General features: G+C 39.1%; 1 protein-coding gene across 1 annotated transcript in view; it reads right to left on the bottom strand.

The window, feature by feature from the left end:
* LOC124805485 (toll-like receptor 3) overlaps positions 1-27181 on the bottom strand; it is a 216510-nt gene that overhangs the window by 127966 nt on the left and 61363 nt on the right. The window contains exons 3-4 of the mRNA XM_047266048.1: positions 10722-11068; positions 3324-3726 (exon numbers count right to left, since the gene is read on the bottom strand). Of these exons, the coding sequence (XP_047122004.1) occupies positions 3324-3726; positions 10722-11068 (750 nt within the window). The remainder of the gene's footprint in view (positions 1-3323; positions 3727-10721; positions 11069-27181) is intronic.

Here is a 27181-nt window from a genome sequence, read left to right as displayed (position 1 = left end):
AGCGCTATAAGTGGATGCATAAAATAAAATGTGTGCTACAAATAAAAATATTTGATAAAAGAGCTTCTGGGAAATAAAACAAAACCAACTAGCGAGAGACTTGGCTTATGGTTACTTACAGATGACATAAATAATAATAATAATCTTATTACAAACACTGAGGATATTGATTATACAAAACAGGAAAAAATAGAATTTTTACCAGTTAAATAATCATTCTGAGATAATTTTATGATAGCTAAAATTACAGCTTTAATACACTGTCCGAAAGATGTAGGTGAAAAAAATTTTTAGTTAAGAGAGAGGTATGCAGATCATTTAACACTTTCTTGACAGGAGCACTTTCTAAATTTTGTTGTGTTAGACATGCTGTTAAAGCTAAGTTACCTCTTGTCTGAGATTCGAATATAAAAACATCTAAAGAGGCTAAACAAGTTATTAATGTAGATATGGATATTATAAGAAATAAATATATTAACCCAGCTATTATTCCTTACAAGAAAGAATTATCAGATGCCAAGAATGTTGCAGTATTAAAAGAACTTCATAAAGAACACTGTTTTAATTACATTTAGACGTAACACAAGATTTTGCTCTAATTTTTAACAAAAATCTGCAAAAATTAAACAAGTAATTTTCATTTTCATATTCATGTAAAATAACAACAATAATTCTGTAGGAAAAGACTGCTTAACATGGGTAAATCGAAACTACAGAGTGAAAATCTGAAACAAATTCATCTGGTAGTTAACAAGTCCAGCAGTTATGATGATGTTTGATTTGTGGGCAACTCAACTGTATGGTTATCAGCGCCCTTGCAAATTCCCCATCTGTGCACAGTCCAATCGAGTCACTTTCACGAATGATGATGGTATGATGAGGACAACACAAACACCCTGCCCCCAGGCAGAGAAAATCCCCAACCCAGACAGGAATGTAACCTGGGACCTGGTGATCCAGAGGTAGCAACGCAAGCCACTAGACCATGAACAGCGGACGTCCAGGAGCTAAGAAACATCTAGGCAATCACATCATAGATTTTTAAATTGTCGTCAGTAGATTAAAGAAAACATATGCTTCTAAATTAGCTAAAGAAAATAGAATTACAAGACAGGAAGGAAGAATTTACAATTATATTAACCCAGATTCCCCAAAAAGAACAAGAATTCGATCCGTTAACTGGCTGTTTAGAATTAATAGCAAATAACAGCAAATATTTTGAGAATGGTCCTTTTTATTCTGTTTCATTGTCCAAAATATGGTAAAAATTAACACATTCGTTACCAAATACTTGTTGTCTACTGCAATATGTCTGTTGCAGTAGCAAAAATGCGAAAAAATTGACATCAATACAATTAAAAATGGGAAAAGGTAATAAAGAAGAAAGAGAAAAATTGATTAAATTCATTTTATGTGATTTTTGCCATTAACTGTATAGAAATTTTCGAAGAGACAGAGAATGTAATTTCTGTGAAAGGAACATGCTTTATAAAATCTGGAGATAGATATTGCTCTAAATCTAATAGCTCATATTCGGCAATATCCAAAGAAATAAATATCGAATAATTTGCATTAATAAAAACAAATAATATTATCCCATTTGTGTGTAGAAGAAGAATGAATGTCCACAGCAAACTTTATCCATATACAATTAAAGAAATTAAAAAAAAACTAATATGATATATTTAGATTCTACTAGGAAACGAGAACAAGAATGAGAAAACGTAAGCACACAAGAAAGAAAACTGGAATATTTGGGTGATATATAGTCTTTAAAGGGAGAACACAAGAATATTCTGCAGAAGGAACAAAAAATGATAGAAAGCGAAGAACAAATAAAAAATTATTTTAAACAACAATGGATACATTTTCCCACAATGGAGTTTATACAATTTACGGTTATATGATAAAGATAAAAATAAGTTTATATATGTATGGTTACTGAGTGAACATAATGGCAAGTCATTTATATATATTATTAAAGGTTCCAATAAAAACAAATTTATTGAAATGAAGAAAGCAATAATCTCAAAGAAAGAAGGATTCGTTCATATTTCATCTAGTAGTCTTCGACCAGAATTAGAAATTTTGTACTGTCCCAAGTAAGAACCAACATCTTCTGGTTGATTACGTTTAATGCTAAATGTTTATATTTAACGTGAAATTGTGACCAGGTCTTACCTCAATAAATATGAACAATTGAGAGTTCATAAAAATCTCATGGCTGTTAAACAAGAAATAAAGAGGAGAATTTTAGATAAATAAGTCCTAGAGGATATCCTTATTTTCACATTTTTCAGAATATATTAAGCTTTTTGCTTACTTTTGCTTTTTCAGAAAAAAGTCAAGTTTTTATCGTAAAAAAGGTGAGCTATAGGTGAAACAATTTGGAAGATTAGAAGAACTTGGTTGGTTCTGGGTAAGTTTTCCTAAGAAAGTTAACGAACGAGTGAAACGAGTGAATGAACTTTCTTCGGAAAACTTACCTAGAACCGATTAAATTCTGCCACTCACAACCATACAGTACAATATAAATTCGACTATTACTAATTGACCACTATTCACTCCTACCTTACGTTGGGCATGAGACTGGCCTCTTCCCTGGCTGGTTAAATTTAAGAACTGTGATTCCACTCAGCTTTAAACTGTTGTCAGAAATTAATATTTATTTAAAAATACCGGTTTCTGACAGCAGTTTACAGTCGCAGCGGGACAACGATTTTCTATTGCAACAACTTCATAGCGGTAATGGAAAGGAAACTGCCGATAATCATTTACCTATTTTATATTCTGTGATGGAAAAATTGCCGTATGTTGCCGTTTTCAGTGCTGATACATATCAAAAAGTTTCTCTGTTGGTCACAGTTCGACAGGGCTAACCAATATTACGAATTGCGTTCCTGTCAAAAATTGCTTGCACCGGTGAATTTATTGACAGCTGTAAAAAATGGTGACAAACGATAATATTTTTTGGCAAGATTTCCATTCTTTAGCTTTTAGTAGCTGTTGATAATGATTACAGGATGGTGAGTTTAGAATGAAGTATGTACACACTATGCACAACTGAAATTCTTTCAATGGTAATAATTTCAAATTTTAAAGCTATAATTTCGCGGCACCTTAAACTACTGTAACGAATTAAAATACTTATTATAATAACTATTAATAATAATTTATAATACGTATTAAATATTTATTTTTAATGATAATTTATGGTTATTTGTATTTTGATTTATATGATTATTACGATTACTCATAAAAATTTTAATAATAATTACGACTCTAATAATTACACTAACTATAATAAAAGTTGTAAAAATTACAGTAACTACAATGTGAGGGTCAGTAGACGCTATTGCTGGTATATATGACTCAGTGCAAGGTTTTTCGGAAGTCCATTCCTCTTCACCAGGTAATGTGGAAGAAGGGAGATCTCCAGCAGAATATTCGCAGATGACCAGCAGTTCTGGCCGAGCCTGCTTGAACTGCGTCTTTATGGACTGGCAGTGGAGATCTCGATTACCCGCCAGAGAGAGAACCTTCAGGGCTGTCATCCCCTCCACGGTAGTAATGTCCATGGTGGCAAGGTTGCAGTTGTCCAGGTACAGACGTTCCACGGAAGAGCTGACCAGTCGTGGCAGGTGACGGAGGCTGGGGTTATCCTCCAAGTTTACGGTTTTTAAAAATTTGTTACAGGTGAAACTCAAGTCGTCTAGCTTATCCAACCTGAAACAAGAAATGTGCGAAAATTTAGTTGACCGCTGCGGTGCTGCTTATCAAATCACCGGATATTCGAGTAAAACAATGCCGGTATAGTTCAATACTGAATACCAATGTAGCTGCTGAAGATTAACTAAACTGATTCAAATGGGAGATGCAGGTAGTGGATCAACAGCGCTTTGTGTATTAGTTCTGAACTCATCTCTTCCTGTTCTCTGAGTATGTGTTACACTGAGTGTATTTTAGACAGTATAACTTGCTGCGCTTGTACCCCTTCCTGCCGTTTGTCGATTTCACTGTCCCTTTCGATATTTAATAAAATTATCACACGTCTTAGAAAATATCATACACAACTCTCCGCCTTTCTTCACGACATCTTTCATTGACCTCATTCCACTCTTGGCACTTTAACACTAAATTCGCCCTTTGCCTCCCAATCTGCACTTTGCTCATCATCTTAAAGAAGAGGTGGCTAGTATGAATGTACTGTCGACTTCTTGATCTTTTAGACGCAGAACACAAACTCTCAATGGAGAAGATAGAGAGTCAGGTCTCTGTATAAAGAACCACCCTCGTACATGTCTCATGTGATGCATGAAAGCTACGGAATTGCTGGGCACTGTGTAAACAATTATTTCTACAGAAAGAAAAGAAGATGACGGTTTTGAAGGAGATTTAATGTAGTTAAATTTTGTACTGGGATATGTCTCCTCTGGACGCCACGGTTTTCGAGTTATTCAAGAAAAACGCATTTGAAGGACTCTCTTGTAAATTTTTCTTGACTAATTAGAAAACTATGACCTCTAGCAAAAAATCTATTCGTCTACCAAATTTAACTACACTAAATTTATTACAAAAAGTTCTCATTCATTTTATTTCTGTAGGACCAAGGGTTTGTGTGTAGTGAGTTAGAGAATATGAAAATTTGTGCTTTGTTTTGGAAGGTGATGTGCGATGGATAAAACCCATATATAGGGGCAGTCATCCTGTACAGGTAGACAGATAAATTTGTAGATATTACCTCTCATCAATGAGTAACATACTGAGGAGGGCTGACTGGAGTGTGCAGAGATGTTGATCTCATTTTAAACAAAACAATAATATGACTTAAATTGTGAAGTATTATCCTCTAAAAACTATTTTTCAAAGCAATAAACTTTTTATAACAACTGTTCAAAGTCTTTTTCGGTGCAACCACTTTTTTCTAATAAATTATCAGTAAAGTGATAGAGGAGAGTATAGAATTGTGAACAACTCACTAACTACAGAGAGCTTAGAAGAGGTAGCCTAAAAACAATATCAGTAGAGTTTTCAGAAGATTTCTACTTCAACTCAGCAATGGTCGAAATGATGTGAATGAATTAGTTTCTTCGTTTCTAAATCAGCTGTAACTTTACAAGATTCTAAGTGCATTCACGTATTACAAATAATTTTGGAGATATTGGTTCTTTTAGCTAGAAGCCTATGAAACAAATATTGCAGAACTAGAAATTGTAAAATCCTATTACTTGTATTACAGTGTTAATGTGTGTTATTATTTGTAACACATAATGTATAGTATTTAGATGGTGCAGCAAGTTTACTTTCTCGCCTCACTCTCTAGCCTCAATTTCATTACATTTACTAATTGAAGAAAAGTTTCAGTACTTTAACGTTGTGCTTTTTGAGGTTTGATTAAAAAAAACAGGTTTCGAAATGTATATCTTGTGAACAAAAATGTGGTACTTAAACTTCGTGCTTTGTAAGATTCGGGGTTCAACAGCTAAAAGTAAAATTTTTATAGGATTCCTTTGTTGTCTGTCTATCCGTCCGACTTTTAATATCCCCTTTTTCTCAGGAACGTGTAAACGTATCAAGTAGAAATTTATCTCACAGACGTCATTTTGACATTCATCAAAACCCATAGGGTATTTTTCATTGATCTAGATCATGAAATTCACAGTATATCCAAAGAAAAAATTCGAAAACTATACATTTACATCTCATGAAACATTGTTTTGCCCTTTTTTATCTGCCTCTCTTCCTTTTCGTACGTCTGCTAAGACTCTTTTTTTAAGGAACAGCTAGATATATCAAGGTGAAATTTGTGTCACATACTAAGATCTATAGGGCCTTGGCGGTGCAAGAAATATAAGCTTCTAGGTCCTAAAGTCCTAAGGTCACATATTCTGATTCCCATCAAAACCTCTAGGATACTTCCCGTTGGCCTAGTATCGTGAAATTTAAGAATAAGCAAGACTTCACAGTATAAGTAAAGGAAAAAATTCGAAAATCGTTCACCTGCATTTATGGAGCAAGAAAAAATATTATTTTGCCTTTTTTCATCAGTCTGCTTGTTTGTCTGTCCATCTGTTAGGACCCCTTTGTCTGCAAGCAGTTTGGCGAATCATGTTCAAATTTATGTCATATAATACGATTATTGTCCCTAGGCGGTGTACGATATTTAAGTTTCTAAGGCAATTCAGTAAAATGATTCGTGCATTTGTGTCACATACATCGATACTAGAAAACTCACTCATCAAAATCTGTAGGGTACTTCACATTGACATAGGGAATCATGCATTTTGCCAAGACACACAATTTCTCACTACACGTAAAGGAAAAAAACTCCAAAAATTATTAATCTGTAATTATATCACATGAAAAGAATATTTCTTTCATAATTTTTATCTATAAGTTTGTCTGTGCGTCTGTTAAGATCACTCTTTCCTGGAACAGATGGGCGTATCACGTTCAAATTTGTGTCACATACTAAAGTCTACGATCCCTTGGCGGTATAAAATATTTAAGCTCCCAAGTCAATTTAATCAAAAGATTCGGCCATTTATATCACAATTTTGAAACTCACAAACCCACATATCGAAACATAGGGTATTTCTCGTTGACCTATAAACATGAATCTTACCAGCAAGCAAGGTTTCACAGTACAGGTAAAGGAAGAATCGGGAAATTGTTGATATGTAGTTATATAATACGAAGAAATATTTTTTTGTCACTTCTGGCTGTATATCTGTTTGTATGTCCGTTTGTTAAGACCGCTTTTTCTCGTCGACAAGCAGGATTGGCAAATACAAATGAATGTCATTTACTAAGGTGCACAGTCACTTGGCTGTGTAAAAATGTTTAAGCTTCTAAGTCAATGCAATCAAAAGATTTGGCCGTTTATGTGACAAATCTTGCTACACACAGACTCACTAATCAAAACCTCCAGGTTATCATCTCCCGTTGATGTAGAAACATGAAATTTGGTAAGAAGCAAGGTTTGGCAGTACAAGCAAAGTACAAAAATCTGGAGATCATTCAAATATAATTGTATCAAATAAAAAATATCTTTTCGGCATTGGAACATACATTGCATTCATCATTCGTCGGAAGCATAACAGACGAACATAATTGCTTGCAAACATAACATGTTCGTTTGTTATGCTTCTGACGGATGATGAATGCAATGTATTTTCCAATCTAGATATACATCTATATCTATATTCCGCAAGCCGTCTGACGGTGAGTGGCGGAGGGTACCTCGAGTACCTCTATCGGTTTTCCCTTCTATTCCAGTCTCGTACTGTTCGTGGAAAGAAAGATTGTCGGTATGCCTCTGTGTGGGCTCTAATCTCTCTGATTTTATCCTCATGGCCTCTTCACGAGATATACGTAGGAGGGAGCAATATACTGCTTGACTCCTCGGTGAAGGTATGTTTTCGAAACTTCAATAAAATCCCGTCTGAGCGTCTCTCTTTCAGACTCTTCCACTGGCGTCTATCTATCATCTCCGTAACGCTTTCGCGATTACTAAATGATCTCGTAACGAAGAGCGCTGCTCTCCGTTGGATCTTCTCTATCTCTTCCATCAACCCTATCTGGTACAGATCCCACACCGGTGAGCAGTATTCAAGCAGTGGGCGAACAAGTATACTGTAACCTACTTCCTTCTTCTTCGGAATGCATTTTCTTAGGATTCTTCCAACGAATCTCAGTCTGGCATCTGCCTTGCCGACGACTAATTTTATATGGTCATTCTACACTACTGGCCACTAAAATTGCTACACCACGAAGATGACGTGCTACAGACGCGAAATTTAACCGACAGGAAGAAGATGCTGTGATATACAAATGATTAGCTTTTCAGAGCATTCACCCAAGGTTGGCGCCGGTGGTGACACCTAGAACGTGCTGACATGAGGAAGTTTCCAACCGATTTCTCATACACAAACAGCATTTTACAGACGTTGCCTAGTGAAACGTTGTTGTGATGCCTCGTGTAAGGAGAAGAAATGTGTACCATCACGTTTCCGACTTCGATAAAGGTCGGATTGTAGTCTATCGCGATTGCCCTTTATCATATCGCGACATTGCTGCTCGCGTAGGTCGAGATCCAATGACTGTTAGCAGAATATGGAATGGGTGGGTTCAGGAGGGTAATACGGAACGCCGTGCTGGATCCCAACGGCCTCGTACCACTAGCAGTCGAGATGACAGGCAGATTATCCGCATGGCTGTAACGGATCGTGCAGCCACGTCTCGATCCATGTGTCAACAGATGGGTACGTTTGCAAGACAACAACCATCTGCACGAATAGTTCGACGACGTTTGCAGCAGCATGGACTATTAGTTCGGAGACCATGGCTGCAGTTACCCTTGACGCTGCATCACAGACAGGAGCGCCTGCGATGGTGTACTCGACGACGAACCTGGGTGCACGAATGGCAAAACGTCATTTTTCGGGTGAATCCAGGTTCTGTTTACAGCATCATGATGGTTGCGTCCGTGTTTGGCGACATCGCGGTGAACGCACATTCGTCATCGCTATACTGGCGTATCACCCGGCGTGATGGTATGGGGTGCCATTGGTTACACGTCTCGGTCACCTATTGTTCGCATTGACGGCACTTGGAACAGTGAACGTTACATTTCAGATGAGTTTCGACCCGTGGCTCTACCCTTCATTCGATCCCTGCGAAACCCTTCATTTCAGCAGGATAATGCACGACCACATGTTGCAGGTCCTGTACGGGCGTTTCTGGAAGCAGAAAATGTTCGATTGGTGCCCTGGCCAGCACATTCTCCAGATCTCTCACCAACTGAAAACGTCTGGTCAATGGTGGCCGAGCAACTGGCTCGTCACAATACGCAGTCACTACTCTTGATGAACTGTGGTATTGTGTTGAAGCTGCATGGGCAGCTGTACCTGTTCACGCCATCCAAGCTCTATTTGACTCAATGTCCAGGCCCATCAAGGCCGTTATTACGGCCAGAGGTAGTTGTTCTGGGTACTGATCTCTCAGAATCTATGCTGCCAAACTGCGTGAAAATGTAATCACATGTCAGTTCTATTATAATATATTTGTCCAATGAATACAAGTTTATCATCTCCATTTCTTCTTGGTGTAGCAATTTTAAAGGCCAATAGTGTATTTTAGATCACTCCTAATGCCTACTCCCAGATAATTTATGGAATTAACTGCTTCCAGTTGCTGACCTGCTATATTATAGCTAAATGATAAAGGATATTTCTTTCTTTGTATTCGCAGCACAATACACTTGTCTACATTGAGATTCAATTGCCATTCCCTGCACAATGCGTCAATTCGTTGCAGATCCTCCTGCATTTCAGTACAATTTGCCATTGTTACAACCTCTCGATATACTACAGCATCATCCGCAAAAAGCCTCAGTGAACTTCCGATGTCATCCACAAGGTCATTTATATATATTGGTAAGAGCAACGGTCCTATGACACTCCCTTGCGGCACACCTGAAATCACTCTTACATCGGGAGACTTCTCTGCGCTGAGAATGACATGCTGCGTTCTGTTATCTAGGAACTCTTCAATCCAATCACACAATTGGTCTGATAGTCCATGTGGGGAACTGTATCAAACGCCTTGCGGAAGTCAAGAAACACGGCATCTACCTGGTAACCCGTGTCTGTGGCCCTCTGAGTCTCGTGGACGATTAGCGCAAGCTGGGTTTCACACTATCATCTTTTTCGAAACACATGCTGATTCCTACAGAGTAGATTTCTAGTCTCTAGAAAAATCATTATACTCGAACTTAATACGTGTTCCAAAATTCTACAACTGATCGACGTCCCATCTTGAAAACGGGGTTTACCTATGCCCTTTTCCAATCTTTTGGAACGCTACGCTCTTCTAGAGACCTACGGTACACCGCTGCAAGAAGGGGGGCAAGTTCCTTCGCGTACTCTGTGTAAAATCGGACTGGTATCCCATCAGGTCCAGCGGCCTTTCCTCTTTTGAGCGATTTTAATTGTTTTTCTATCCCTCTCTCATCTATTTCGATATCTGCCATTTGTCATCTGTGCGACAATCTAGAGAAGGAACTACAGTGCAGTCTTCCTCTGTGAAACAGCTTTGGAAAAAGACATTTAATATTTCGGCCTTTAGTCTGTCATCCTCTGTTTCAGTACCATTTCGGTCACAAAGTGTCTGGACATTTTGTTTTGATCCACCTACCGCATTGACATAAGACCAAAATTGCTTAGGATTTTCTGACAAGTCAGTACATAGAACTTTTTTTTCGAGTTCATTGAACGCCTCTCGCATAGCCCTCCTCACACTACATTTCGCTTCGCGTAATTTTGTTTGTCTGCAAGGCTTTAGCTATGTTTATGTTTGCTGTGAAGCAACATAATTACATTTTAACAGTCTCCAGATTTTTCTACTTTGCTTGTACTGTGAAACCTTGCTTCTTGCCAAATTTCATGTTTCTACATCAACGGGAGGTGACCTATAGATTTGGATTAGAGCATTTTCGAGTATCAAAATATGTGAAATATATATATATGGAACCCTCGGTGCATGAGTCCTACTTGCATTTGGGCACATTATTTATCGTAGATAAAAACTTATAGTATTTACATAAAAAATACCGTCTGAGAGTCAGTGGTATGGCCACACTGAAAGAATATTTTGTGTGGATCCATAATGATCATTCAAATGTCACATTAAAGAAAGTGTTTGCAGATGGTAATACTCACCGGTTGCTGGACAAGTAGAGCTTTGTCAGCACCGGCAGGGTGCAGAAGGCGTGGGCTGCGACGCTGGATAGATTACCCTGAGCTACATACAGCGTCGTCAGCTGCGGAAACTCAAGGCCACGGAAGGTGGAGTTGTCCAGAGACGAGATGGCTGTACCCGTCAGGAGCAACATCTGCAGGCTGTTCTTCAGCAACCTCGGCACCTGCGTCACCCTCATACCAGAGCACTGCATTCCCTCATCCTTAAATTCCAGTGAAGGATACGGCTCGCACAACGAATTCGTTGTTGTGCAGCCCGAAGCACTCAGTAACACTAAGACCAGCAGTAGGGTCAATTTCCCATTGTCCTGTGAACGATTGTGCTCGTTAGAGAAATAGTTTGATTCTGGTGTGCTGCAGGATCTATAAATTCGTCAACAATAGTGGAATATACACTAAATGATTAAACACTCATAAAAATTTCTAATTTTGTATCCGTGTTGTGGTCTAAAATATTACATATGTAAGAAATCGCATGTGTATCTATAGGTTCTAAACAATATTTTTGGATAAGCCGCAGGTTAAAACTGAAGAAATTGCGCACAAGCTAGGAAATTAAGATGATGGGACCTGGTTATTTTTTAGGATAAACTGCCAGTTAAAACTGAAGAAATTGCGCTTTAGGAAATTAAGATGATGAGACCTGGTTAAGTTGAAAGAACCAGGGAGTGAGGAACATAGCAGAATGGATACCCTTGAGGAATGAAATGTGAAAGCAATAACAGATCAAATAGATAAAAACACAAAGCCTTATGGAAATCTCTAGATAACGCACGAGACATTAAGATTAATTGACGAAAACATAAAATATATGAAAGCAGCACCTGAAGCACGGAAAAGTGAATGAAGAAGTCTGAAAAATCAAATTCACGGGAAGTGCATAATGAAAATCAGAGACGAATAAACGAGAAATGCAAGGATTTAGAAGCATAGACACCTAAGATAAAAGACAGAAACAGTCTGTATAAGGGACTTTTGGAGAAAAGAGAAGCATCTGTTTGCAAATGAAAAGCTGAAATGACAAACTACTCCTGAGCAAAGAATAGTGAAGTGAAAGATGGAAGGAATGTATCAAAGCTATGTACGAGAAAAATGAATTTGAAGGCATCATTGCTGATAAGTAAAAGGTAGTAGATGAAGATGTTAGGAGCTGTGATACTACGAGAAGCATTTGACAGGCAACTGAAACATCTAATTTGAAGCAAGGCCCTGCAGAAGACGACATACCCTCATAATTACTGACGTCCTTGTAAGAACCAGCGATGAAGTAACTGTTCCACCAGGGGATAACATATATGAGAGAGACAATATACCCTCAGATTTCATGCAAGACGTAATAATTCCAAATCCAGTGCACTCACTTGATGAAAGGTGTGAATATTGCCATGAATTTAACAAGTAATTATTGGAAAATACTAACACGAATTATTTGTAGAAGGATAGAAAAACTAGAAGAGACTGACCTTGGGAAGATTATTTATAATTTTGTAGGAAAAGGAGGAACATGCAGTACTCAACCCTACAACTTATCTTAGGAGATAGCTTAAGTTTATATTTAGAGCATTTGTAGAATTAGAGAAAAGTTTGGAGAGTGTTGACTGGAATACCATTTTGTAATTCTGAAGGTAGTGGACGTAAAATACATAGAGAAATAGGCTATTTACAGCTTGTACAGTAACCAGACGGTCGTTATAAGAGTAGAAGGATATGGATGGGAATCAGTGATTGAGAAGAGAGTAAGGGATGATGGGAGACTATTCCAATGTTTCTCATACTGTACTTTGAGCAAGCAGTAAAGGAAATCAAGGGAAATTTGGAAACTGGCTTTAATTTGAAGCATAAACTCAACTTGTACCACAATGAGGCCTTTGTTTGACCCTTATCAGTTAAGTGAATTGCGAACAATTCTGAAACATAACATCTTGTTCATAGCGACATTATCGGCCCTTAAAGTAAGCTGAAGTATGCTGTAAACTAAAACAAAAATCGATTTATCATAAGAGAACTGACAGCGGTGAAACAGCAGCAAGTAATAAAGCTCAAGTTCTATATGAGCTCATCCAGACTTTGCAAAAGACCTTAGCCTTTCACGTGTAACACAGTGTGCCACAGCTCGCAGGTAATACTTAACAGTCAGCAACGAGATTACAGACCTGAAAAGATGTTATTTCACTCACGGGATGGCTGACTCAGAACAACAACAGCTTTGAAGGCTTCGGCCGACAGTAGCAGTTCAGTTGCCAAAACAAGGTGAAAAGGCAGAATTTTTATTATTTGATAACGATTTGTGTCTAAGACATTCTATACTGTCAGCTTATCCAATGCATCGAACTAAGGTGATTCGATATTTTTTCAAGAGGAAGTCTCCGAAGGCTGGTTCAAATATTCTGCATTCGGAAGGACGTTGTGGCAGTTAACAGACAGAGGTTCATTTTTCTCAGTTATGCGTTAAACAATGAAAGAGAAATGTGAAAACTAACGACTATTTGATCATATGAAGCTGCCTGCGAATAACCTATTAGGCAACTTGTTTCTGACAAACTTAATAAGTCTTAAACTGACGTGGATCTGAAGGATCAACAAAATGTGTTACTGATGAAGGTCAAAAAAGTACTTACTATGAACATTGCTGATAATTAGCAGCAGCACCCTTTAGAGGAGTCGACAGAGCTGCACTAACTGCTTCTCTGGTCGTTCCGCCTTAGATAACATTATCAGTTGTACGACTGGTTACGAATTGAGTCGAAGATCACCGAAAGCCGCTCTCTCGTAACAGATAAATTCTAGGGAACAACAAATGAAAGGAACTGGTAGTTACACATGGCCGGTTCACAATGCACTGGCATCACACGACGTATCGGAATAGTGCGCTATATCGAAATAGTAGGTAAAGAACCGTCTACAATAGTACAGTACAATTTTTTTTTTTTTTTTTTTGACGTACCTCCATCCTCTTCTTACTCCGCCCTTGCAATTGTGAACAACCATTCTTCGGGCTGGTTTCTTTGATTTGGAATTACAACCTCCACAAGACTGTTTCTTTGGTTAAGTATGAGACATCTTTGGTTTTATAATGATAAGGGTTTCTAAATGGTGGGAAGTGCTCCCTCAGAATGAAGTTGGCGATTATCTATACACAGATGAAATAAGTTAACAGTTCATGATGACTTGCTTGATAAAACTATTTGAATATGAAACTGAATTCAAATAATTTTTAAAAAAGTAATTAAGAACGAAAGGAACCTTTTTACTGATAATAGATCCTCTTGGTTGAAACGTCCCGTTAGAAAAATTATACATGGCTGTGCTGACACACAGTATTTTTAGTGCAACGCAATCTGACTTTCAAAAATCCCTACAAAAGAATGGCCCTGACTAACATTAACCTATACCTTTCACAAATCACTTATCTCACCAAAAATCTTCGTTACTCGAACTACTGCAATACAGCGAGCGCCACTACTGCCAGCTAAATAAAAGATTCAAACTACGGAAGGCACTAACTACTGATAGGCCTAGTTAGCAAATGAAAGATTTTGATAGAGAACAAACAGTGTATTTACCTTAATAGTGTTCAAAAGTCATAATATGTATAGCAGTTCATGACATCCAGTCCTACAAATTTCAAAACTCCGCCATTTCTCTCCCCACATCCGCCACTGCTGGCGGCTCACCTTCAACTGCACAACGCTACGCGATGTTAACAGCCAACTGCCCAACACTACAATGGCCAACAACAATGCAAACCAGCCACAGACTGCACACAGCACAGCCAGTGATTTTCATACAGAGCGCTATGTGGCGTTACCAATATAAAAACCTAAACAGCCTACTTACATGGTACATAAAGTACTCTGATTTGCTAGGTAACAGTGAAAACTTAAATCCTCTTGAATACTAAACACAGAAGGAAAATGAAGAACCTAAAACAATAATCCTCTTGATATATATCCTCTTAATAAAGCCCAATTACGAAAACATAATCTTTATCTTGACTCTCACGAATCTCCATTCATCTTAGCTCCTTTGTTGTAGCTAAAATGCACTGAAAATAAAATAATATCCATGGAAAATGATGTGACTGAAAGAGATCTTTGGCAACTTTTCTCTTCAAATGTAGAAATGTCTGTAAGTTTACTTTATCCATAACAAATGGTTGAGGAAAGCCTGAGACTATAAAAACAACAAGTGCGTTTATAACTATCTTTGCAACCAGTCATAATCTTCTTTTTATTTGTCTTTACAGGGCGTATTTTGGAAATCATTCCAATCTAGGCCAAACTGCATTTTTGCATACTATGCCATTTGTGCATGATTTTCTCAAGGCGTGATAGTAGCACTATTCTGTTGTTATTACTGTGAAATATAAATATGCGGAATTTTGTAATAAATGATCAGTATTAATGTATGGCGAATTTGAAAAAAAAGGAACTTTTATTTAAGATTTTCATGTTATCCTCTTACGCCGAAACTCACACGTATTACACATCACTCATAAATTTACTGTGGACAGTGCTCTACAGTAACAAACAGTTACAAAGAAAATTTAGCTTTTAGTCAGTAGTTATAACACTGTAGATCACTCATAGAGTGTGATATAATATTCATCGACAGGATGTTACTCATATATAACATTTATCATTACTCTCTTACATTTGATATACAAAGGCACGTGTTTCAATGTATCACTATTTTATTTGGCTATTTAGGGATACTTATTGAGGCATCTGAAAAATTTCATTCACTTCAAATTTTTTATTTCATATAATCTCGTCTTATATTCTTTGTGATGCATGTATATTTCTAGTTATTCAACATATCCACTTTATGACCTTTCTTTTGTCGTTGTGGATCATAAAATTGATCATTATTTTTGTGATATGAATATATCTCCATATCTTGAAGATAACCATTTTACAACGTTCATACAGGGTGTTACAAAAAGGTATGGCCAAACTTTCAGGAAACATTCCTCACACACTAATAAAGAAAATATGTTATTTGGACATGTGTCCAGAAACGCTTAATTTCCATGTTAGAGCTCATTTTAGTTTCGTCCACCTACGCTCAATGGAGCACGTTGGCCCAATTGAAGGAAGGTAATGTTGACTTCGGTGCTTGTGTTGACATGCGACTCATTGCTCTACAGTACTAGCATCAAGCACATCAGTACGTAGCATCAACAGGTTAGTGTTCATCACGAACGTGGTGTTGCAGTCAGTGCAATGCTTACTAATGCGGAGTCGGCAAATGCCCATTTGATGTATGGATTAGCACGGGGCAATAGCCGTGGCGCGGTACGTTTGTATCGAGACAGATTTCTTGAACGAAGGTGTCCCGACAGGAAGACGTTCGAGGCAATTGATCGGCATCTTAGGGAGCACGGAACATTCCAGCCTATGACTCGCGACTGGGGAAGACCTAGAACGACGAGGACACCTGCAATGGATGAGGCAATTCTTCGTGCAGTTGACGATAACCCTAATGTCTGCGTCAGAGAAGTTGTTGCTGTACAAGGTAACGTTGACCACGTCACTGTATGGAAAGTGCTACGGGAGAACCAGTTGTTTCCGTACCATGTACAGCGTGTGCAGGCACTATCAGCAGCTGATTGGCCTCCACGGGTACACTTCTGCAAATGGTTCATCCAACAATGTGTCAATCCTCATTTCAGTGCAAATGTTCTCTTTACGGATGAGGCTTCATTCCAACGTCATCAAATTATAAATTTTCACAATCAACATGTGTGGGCTGACGAGAATCCGCACGCAAATGTGCAATCACGCCATCAACACAGATTTTCTGTGAACGTTTGGGCAGGCATTGTTGGTGATGTCTTGATTGGGCCCCATGTTCTTCCACCTACGCTCAATGGAGCACGTTATCATGATTTCATACGGGAGACTCTACCTGTGCTGCTAGAACATGTGCCTTTACAAGTACGACACAACATGTGGTTCATGCACGATGGAGCTCCTGCACATTTCAGTCGAAGTGTTCGTACGCTTCTCAACAACAGATTCGGTGACCGATGGATTGGTAGAGGCGGACCAATTCCATGACCTCCACGTTCTCCTGACCTCAACCCTCTTGACTTTTATTTATGGGACTTTGTGGCGATGATAGTTTATACGATAATTGCTTGAATGTTAGATCCACTTTCTCCACAGAAAAAAATAAATTCGTAAAACAGTTTTGATGAACAGTTCTGGATAACACCCCAAGACTTCTATCGATAATCATAACATATTTTTTGCTAATAATAATTTTAAGATAATTGATTAATTGTGAGGCTCACTTACTCTACAAGAAAATAATGTATCTATTCGTACAACAGTTTTGATGACAGCTCTGGATAGCATTGTAAGAGTTCTGTCAAAAATGCTAGTAACATGTTTTGTGTATGTAATTTTTTACAAAGTAACTGCATTTAACAAGGAATGCTTATGATCATTTCCCGTGAAGTTTGCACACCTTTTACAAGAAATATACACTCCTGGAAATTGAAATAAGAACACCGTGAATTCATTGTCCCAGGAAGGGGAAACTTTATTGACACATTCCTGGGGTCAGATGCATCACATGATCACACTGACAGAACCACAGGCACATAGACACAGGCAACAGAGCATGCACAATATCGGCACTAGTACAGTGTATATCCACCTTTCGCAGCAATGCAGGCTGCTATTCTCCCATGGAGACGATCGTAGAGATGCTGGATGTAGTCCTGTGGAACGGCTTGCCATGCTATTTCCACCTGGCGCCTCAGTTGGACCAACGTTCGTGCTGGACGTGCAGACCGCGTGAGACGACGCTTCATCCAGTCCCAAACATGCTCAATGAGGGACAGATCCGGAGATCTTGCTGGCCAGGGTAGTTGACTTCTTCTAGAGCACGTTGGGTGGCACGGCATACATGCGGACGTGCATTGTCCTGTTGGAACAGCAAGTTCCCTTGCCGGTCTAGGAATGGTAGAGCGATGGGCCCGATGACGGTTTGGATGTACCGTGCACTATTCAGTGTCCCCTCGACGATCACCAGTGGTGTGCGGCCAGTGTAGGAGATCGCTCCCCACACCATGATGCCGGGTGTTGGCCCTGTGTGCCTCGGTCGTATGCAGTCCTGATTGTGGCGCTCACCTGCACGGCGCCAAACACGCATACGACCATCATTGGCACCAAGGCAGAAGCGACTCTCATCGCTGAAGACGACACGTCTCCATTCGTCCCTCCATTCACGCCTGTCGCGACACCACTGGAGGCGGGCTGCACGATGTTGGGGCGTGAGCGGAAGACGGCCTAACGGTGTGCGGGACCGTAGCCCAGCTTCATGGAGACGGTTGCGAATGGTCCTCGCCGATACCCCAGGAGCAACAGTGTCCCTAATTTGCTGGGAAGTGGCGGTGCGGTCCCCTACGGCACTGCGTAGGATCTTACGGTCTTGGCGTGCATCCGTGCGTCGCTGCGGTCCGGTCCCAGGTCGACGGGCACGTGCACCTTCCGCCGACCACTGGCGACAACATCGATGTACTGTGGATACCTCATGCCCCACGTGTTGAGCAATTCGGCGGTACGTCCACCCGGCCTCCCGCATGCCCACTATACGCCCTCGCTCAAAGTCCGTCAGCTGCACATACGGTTCACGTCCACGCTGTCGCGGCATGCTACCAGTGTTAAAGACTGCGATGGAGCTCCGTATGCCACGGCAAACTGGCTGACACTGACGGCGGCGGTGCACAAATGCTGCGCAGCTAGCGCCATTCGACGGCCAACACCGCGGTTCCTGGTGTGTCCGCTGTGCCGTGCGTGTGATCATTGCTTGTACAGCCCTCTCGCAGTGTCCGGAGTAAGTATGGTGGGTCTGACACACCGGTGTCAATGTGTTCTTTTTTCCATTTCCAGGAGTGTACATGTTTTCCATAGTTCTTGATATGAATGCAGTAGTTCTAGAGTTCCCTACTCAAAACACGAATAGTTCTGCAGAATTTCTGGAAGAAAACAATAACTCGTCAAAATTTTGGTATGGTAAAAAAAATATTTGTCAGTTTGGAAAACAATAAATTTGTATAACAGTTCTGTTGGTAGTTCTGGATAACACCCGAAGAGTTGTATTGAAAATGTTAAAAACATTTTTGTGACGATAACAGTTTATGCGATAATTGTTTTAATCTGATACTCACTTTCTCTACGAAAACAAAATTCGTAGAACATTTCTGATGACAGTTCTGAACAGCACCCACAGAGTTCTACCGAAAACTAACATTTTTGTGACGATAACATTATATGAGATAATTACTTTAATGTGGGACTCACTTTTGTTATGTAAAAGTAATAAATTCGTACAAAAGCTCTGATGGCATTTCTTAATAGGACCCCAAGAGTTCTACCGAAAACTGTAATAACTTTTTTTTGTGGGGATAACAGTTAATGAGATAATATCATTTACGAGAGACCCACTTGGTCTACGTTATAATTATTTGGCACAACGGTTTTTGTTGACAGTTCTGGATATCACCGAAAGTGTTCTTTTAAAAACCCTCATAACATTTTTATGGTGTCAATAGTTTATGAAATAGATTGTGTGTTCACTCTGCAGTGGGTGTGCGCTGATGTGAAAGTTGCTGGCAGATACAAACTGTGTACCGGACTGGGTCTCTAACGCCAGGCTGTGACAAAGCAAAATCTTCAATATCTTATCAAACTGACAAGGAAGATCAAAGAGTGTCTTAGATCGGCAAAGGAGGAAAGGGACCCACTTGCAATGTCGGGAATATACCGTATAGCATGCGCATGCGGAAAAGTTTATGTCGGAATGACTGAACGATCAATCAGCACCAGGATCAAAGAACATAAGCGACATTGCAGGTTGGGGCAGGTGGAGAAATCGGCCGTGGCAGAGCACGCACTGAATGAGATCGACCACGTAATAAAATTCGCCGACACGGAAGTTCTGGCTGTAGAGAAGCACTATCACACGCGCTTGTTCAGAGAAGCTGTAGAAATACAAAAACACGCTAACAGTTTCAGTAAGAAAGAGGTAAACGGATCCTGGCTTCCCGTACTGCAGCTAACGACCGTCGCAGGTAGCAAGAGGAGAACCCTACCGGATATGACCGAGGAGAAGCCCTCGGAAGTTGGCGCGCCAGGTGCACATAGTCTGCGTCCGCGAGCTCGGCTCCAGTTCACCACCGGCAATAGAGGGTGAAGCTCTGACAATGCCAGCCAGCCGTGCTGGCGAAACGTCAGTAAAATCATTAGATGAACGTTGGCCAAAGAACCCGAGACAGAAGCCAATAGGCAGTTTATCAACAAGTGGCCACGGAAACCTTAACAATTTTGCTTCACAATATCCTTTCTTCCAGGAGTGCTACTTCTGCAGTTTTCGTTGGACAACTTCTGTGGAGTTTGGAACGCAGGCGATGAGGTACTGCTGGAAGTACAACTGTGATTACCGAAAATCCAGATAATCTGGAAATATTCTACTAAATACAAAAAGTCTAAATGTTCAGCAAAGTACAAATGCTGGTAAAGCTTCTTAACACTGACTGTAGTAACTGTAGGAGGAAGCGTGGTATGTGCACTCTTAGATGATTCAAAGAGAGAAGGCTCGTCAGTGCAAAACAGATGGCTGAGAGAGCGGATACATTCGCACGCGCCACTAACCAGATGGTGTCACATCTGCCGAGAAGTGCACCAGAGGTACACTGAGCTGTGGTGGGAGAGCTGTTGGCGTGGTTACTATGCAGCTTACTTGATGGGCCCCAGTGCACCGTTATATTAATGTACATTACTGGAGAAACAGTGTCATTCACACCGTCTGAGTTCCTTAATCACTCCGTACTAAACTAAATTTCCGGCCTAGTGATAAGGAGCCTATCTACTCCAACGACTACATATCTTCGTGTTATAAGAAAAAAAGAGAGAAAGACCAAAGAACACAAAATATGAATACGGATAAACCGGAAATCCGGATTAGTGAGGGCCAAATAAAGGGGATTCTTGTTTACAAATTTCGAACTCGTTATTAACGTTAATACTGTGTCCACTCAACATAATAACACCTCTATGTCATGTACTGAATTAGGATTTTAACATACTACTTAGTTCGTTTGTGCAATATATTCATTTAAATACACTTATATTTCTATACATTGTAAAGACTTTTGACTCTCGCTGTAGTGTAACTCATAAAACTTCCACACTTCCTTTCTGACTAGAACAAATGTTTGCAACAATATTAACGGTAGAGATTTCAAATTTACTCGTTGCACACAGCACAGGTCTTTTTGTATCCTACAGTCTGGTGATGTTTCCACCTAACTTTCATCCATGAGGGTCGTGGACATATTTTTAGCTGTTAGTGGGTCCTGGATGTCATGAGAGCACAAAAAATTAATTTTACACACCAAAATTCTGCTGGTTTCCGTAGAAACTCGTTTATGTAATATCTTTGACAAACCTGTCGACTGTCGTATGTGCAGGAAAAATGTTTACATGGCATGAAACAAAATTAGAATGCGTTTCAACAGTTGCATTTGGGCACACTTGCCGAAATCTGTTTTTGCTGGCACTTCACCTTTTCAAATTGGTGGAATGGATGACATAGTATGCTTTAATGATGGAGTAAAAAGCAGATTAAAAACAATGACAGACCAGGCATCAATATTAGGAACAACATGAAAATTGTGCTGCTATGAGCGGACAGTTAACATGTCACAGAAATTGAAAAAGCTTCTGAAAGCATGAAAAAGGGTAAAGGAGACCAGAATAACAGAGGAAAGAAGTAAAACTAAAGAAAAGGAAAAGCACACGAAAGGAATCAACAAGATTATTTAGCAGGAATGGTTTGAAATGTCGTCATTGAGAAGAAAATGACATACAAATCGTTAGTTTCAATTTTCTGCAATCAACGTGTTTGCATACAGAGATATAGTTACCGGTATCTCATCCACTATTAAAGCTACATAAACAAAGTTTGAATGTATAATAATATAGTGCTTGCCTACACACTGAATCACATTGTTCAACAATGGATTAAATATTTTAAGCTGGAGTAAGTCATATTATGTTCTTAAATTATTAGGAGAAAAAATTGACTATTAATATAGAATTTCTTTTTAAATAATCAGAACACGAAACATATATATTACTGGTTTACTGTTACAGCAATGTAATAATTCAAAGAATAAAATTTATTTTTTGTATTTTATTTTGAATAGTATGTAAGTGCATTGATCCTTAAATAACAATTACATGTAATTCAGTATGTAAGAAAAACATCAATATTCACTGCACAATGTATTCCACAGATTTACAATTTTTGTGACCTAGAGATCACAATATACTAATTGTTTGATGAAAGTTTCATTCCTGAATCTACTGACCGTTTTGCATTATTAAATTTCAAAGTACCAGTAGAAACTAAAGGCCATGATGTTCAGGTCCCTTTAACAGCTCTTCTTCAGGAAACACTAAAACACAGAAGGCAATACATATACAGGGAATTAAGTAAAAAATAAGCATAGAATTTATGAGGTGTGAAACAGCTAAGAAAAATAGATACAACAAATATATACATGAAACTTATGGCATAAAATACTCATATTCTAGTAACTAAAACAGGTAGGCTGTGGTTCCAGAAACAAAGAAACTAACAATTAACATAAGGGCTGTATTTGTAATATTTAGATATCAAGTCTTTGCAGTTGCTTACCTTATAAAGCAAAGTTAGTATGTAGGAACTACTTGTTTCCTCACGTCAGTCTTGTAGCTGCCATTTGGAAATTTTGCTGTCTTCACATACATGAACAGGTGTGGAGAAATTATCGTTTCTTTTGAAACTCTCTATATTTTTATACAGGTCATCGTACTGCTTCCTGTAGGTTCCATCGAAGACATATGACGTGTAGTGTTTGATGTAACTATTATAATGAATGGCAGCAACGAGAGTGTACTCTTAATTGCTGACTACTATTTCTTTCGTGGTCGTTTATAACACGCATTTTCTCCTTTGATTCGGAGGAACTGATGTTCAGTTAGTGGACAAGTTGTTATACCAGTATCCATCATCAAGTGGCATCCGAATTCTTTTTCTTCTACTGCCTCCCCTTTACATTTCTTGCATGTTATGATAGTCTTTAGACCTCCATTTGTTGCATTTATAGCCTCTTGCATGAAGTTTTAACCAAGTCTGAAAAGCACATACATATCAACGGAAATATAATGTAGTTTCACGTAGCGTGAATTTAGGCACCTCCGACAAGATATCTTTTTGTTGCAAATCGGGATATCTTTTAATATTGTCTTGTATAATTTCCCAGCATTCGACTCTGCATTCGGAGACAATATTTTTCGAGAGATTAATCCTTTTTTATGAACGGCATCACATTTAAAATATCAAATATCTGCTTAAAACGCTGGGAGTTTATATATTTTTTTTTTTCAAAACATCCAAAGCCAGATCCAGAAATCGATGGCTCACAATTTGACTGATACTTTTGAAATCATCACTGAGTGATATTGCTTGCATGAATGCATTGCTTGCATGAATGAATGAATCGAAACGGCACGTTCCCTTCAAGTAGCACATTTGAATTTGCTTGAGGACCCATTTGCGGAAAGTGGCAAATTAATGTCTATGAATTTCATAGTCGACTTCCGGTTTGGGTCATCATCTAAGTAGTTTTTCTTGCTCTTAGTTTTCATCCTCGATGTGACAATGAGTTCATTTTGAAGCTTTATCAACATTGCACTCTCCTCCATTTTATTGTTACAGGTCTCTCGGTTTTCTTCTGTTTTCGAACCACAGGATGAAATTTCAATGACATCCCTGATGAAGTATGATTCGCGATAGTCTTTTGTGGAATGAAATATCTCTTTAGAGTCCAAATTTGGCAGTAAATTATCATCTGAAGAGCGCTGAATACACACACTATCACTCTTGACTGAGAGAGTGTTGCTCTCGGCATTCATAACAAGTGAGCTCGAAGTAGGAGAAAATCTGTATTGAAAACTGTTAAAAATTTTATTTAACTCTGTCTAATTGCCATCTTCGTGTTGGGTCTCACTTCTTAAGGTATTGTTTAGTGTGGTCTCAGAATTATCGAGCAGAAGATTGTTTTTGGGGTTTGTTATGTTCAGCTTCTTATTTATTCCTCTCCAGTATTGGGTTGTGTTGTTTGGGAGAGGAGGCCAGACAGCGAGGTCATGGGTCTCATCGGATTAGGGAAGGACAGGGAAGGAACTCGGCCGTGCCCTTTCAAAGGAACCATCCCGGCATTTGCCTGGAGCGATTTAGGGAAATCACGGAAAACCTAAATCAGGATGGTCGGACGCGGGATTGAACCGTCGTCCTCCCGAATGCGAGTCCAGTGTGTTAGCCACTGCGCCAACTCGCTCGATCTCCAGTTTTCTTCTTCATGGTAAGGCAGTGATGCTTCAGTTGGTTTGTGCTTCACAGCTTGCTTTGAATATTGTTTTTCCATCATAAGTGGCGCTAACAGTTTTGTTTCCACACACAACCAGTTCAAATGTTGAAAAATGAATTTGTCTACTCGTAAAGGTAGCTTGTCAAAGCCCATTGTCTTTAATTTTGAAAATTGTCCTTCAGTCGCTTCTGATGAACGAATAGATAAAGGAATATGGAAAGAAGGATACAGCTGTTCACAGTGGTATATAGTACATCAACTCTTTCAGCATCTCTGCAGCATTAGGAATGTTGTATGGATTCACATCAAAGAGATTGTCATCCTTAGTCTGATTCGCAATGACTTCAGCTTCATTGTACACACGTTTTGCCCTAACAATCCACGTGTTTGCAGTAGATACCTTAGAGTTCACAATTGATTCCAAAAGACAGTCATGAATGTTTTCAACATCATCAGTTTTCTTGTCATCATCTTTCTTTTCGTCAGTATATGAATGACGTGGACCACCTCTGATAATGTTATCAAGGTGGCGCTGGTGGTCCATTGATGAAAATTCTTGACCGCACTCATCAATACCAAGATGTTCACTCAACGAAACAAACAAAAGTGAGCACAAAGCACTTTCGATATCATGAAAATCTGTCATCGTGTAAACATGGGCCAAAACGCGAAGATAAAGTTGTTTGACTTGTGATTTACCTCTACAGAAGCATTTCCACCTCGATATCATGACCATATAATGGTTTAAATCTATTCTCAAACAACAAGAGGGTAGACTTACTCTTTCATGCAAAACAATATGACTATAACATCTATTCAAATAATCTGTTGAGTCCCAGCAATTGGCTTTGCACTAGAAATGGCAACCTACAAAGCATAACAAAATCAGTTACAATGATTTTTGGTACGGGAGCTGCAGATCTGACGATTTACATAAATAAAAGTGACAAGAATGATGCGTCCTGCCTACAGAATACCATCTGATAAGTTGGGCAAATGATTGATGATCGACTGGCGATATTGGATCTTTACTAGTGGCGTTTACTTCGCGGATGCACATGTACTGATACAAGTATATGTACTTTTGATTTAATTTACACACAGTCAACCCTGTTTAACAGATCACCAAGTCATGAAAGAACTCGAGATGCAACGCCACCTTGTAGCATCTAATGAATCGTATACACTGCTATTGATTTGATGACAATATTTGTGCAACTCATTTTGATCTTTCAGCCAATATATACAAAAGAATGGGTCCAATCCGACTGCGTCCCGATGGGCTGTATGTTTTGCAATTTGCAGGCTTTCAACAGGCTTATTGTTATACAATATTGTCTGTCCCTTTCCTCTTCTTTAGCCTTTCCCAAGACATCAGCATTTGGTAAATTTGGAGGAATCATGTCTCCAAGAGACATATTTTCTTCATTTCGTCAAAGAGCTGCAGGCATCCTGTTATCAACCAATTTAGCAGCTACCTGTTGTCTTCTCGTGCCACAAAGTTGTCTTCTTTCCAGGTGATTACTATCGTCTGAAAAGTTTGAAAGTCTGCAGTTTAGAATAATATCGTTGTCCTTTTTGGCCTTCTTCAGAGCAATCCCTACGAAAGTGGCTCCGCATTCTGTACATCTTCCTTTGATCTTCATGAAGTACTTTGAAATTAAACTCTCACACACTTTCGCCTATTTGAAAGAAAAGGTACATGGAATTTTGTGATGTTCATAAATTTTACCAGCCATCAAATCGGTCCATTTCCCTATTTCCAGTCTTCCAGTCTTGAAGGCTTTTCAAGTTCTCTGTTTGTTGGTTTTATGGTAGACTGTTTTTCTGCTGACAGTCGTAGGTCAAATTGCGTCATGTCCTTGTTGCACAAAGAACCAAAAACATTCCACGACTCATCTTTGCTGTCGTCGTCTTTTTCTTCAAGGAAACATTCCAGCCTAAAGGTGTTTCTAACAAAAGTAAGAAGATCATGACGATCTCCTTTAACTGTCGTGTAAATATGTTTTGAAGAGTTTCGAGCTGATGTCAGCCATGGCACCGGACGGTTTTTGGAAGACCAGATGAGATGGAGGGAATTGAATGCCTCTATCATCGATCACTTTATATTCCTCCATGCTGAGAAGACCTTTTAATTCTGATAGATTGTACATTTTTATGGGTATTACTCTGCATAAATATCACTTGCACAACAGCACCGACTGCACAACAGGCACCGACTGCAGAAGAGCTCTGACTGAACGAGCATAATGATTATTCGCATGAGTGTGAGTAGTATTGTTGTGTATTCTCATTAGGGGTAGATCAAGGAGCGAAATGCAGCACTGGCGGGCGCCTTCACACGCCGCGGCGCGCGCCACCCAAAAAATGCAGCTGTTGTCATTAGCTTTGATACTACCTCGAGAAGTTTTGATGCTACAACTGTTGTAACTGCTAAGCTGACGTCACTTGCCGGTTGCTTAATTGTGGCAGTACACATGTTCATTGTTTCCAGACGTAGTTGCACAACTTTTGCATTGTTGCTGTGCTTTTTCTTGTTATCTTTTGGTCTTGAGAGGTCTCATGGATGTATCACAGTTTTTATTATCCTTCCATAGGGCGCAGCTGTTTAGATTGATACACGACGAAATTTTCTGTAAACTACTTTTCAACAATTGGCAGTATTGGGGCCTTCTCGTTAATAGCTTCCCTTCTCCGTATGCTTTTCATTATTGTATGATTCAGTATCGCCGCTAGTGCTCTGTTGATGAGACATGAGCCGATTGCTCATTTTTATCCACTGCGCCCTTTCATATTTCATTTCAACAATTAATTTATTTGTTTATCAACGTAGTAAGTATTACAAAGCTAATCCAGAATGTAAAATGCACTGAAATTCTTTTTGAGCTGTTTAATCGTCAGCGTCTGCTGTCTGAATGTAAAATATCAAATTAATACACTGCGCCCGATTGCGTATTTTATACGAATTTTATTATTTTAAGTGGGATGTAGT

This window comes from Schistocerca piceifrons, chromosome 7, assembly GCF_021461385.2.
Source record: "Schistocerca piceifrons isolate TAMUIC-IGC-003096 chromosome 7, iqSchPice1.1, whole genome shotgun sequence".
Lineage (NCBI taxonomy): Eukaryota > Metazoa > Arthropoda > Insecta > Orthoptera > Acrididae > Schistocerca > Schistocerca piceifrons.
This window is presented reverse-complemented; position numbering and strand designations above follow the sequence as displayed.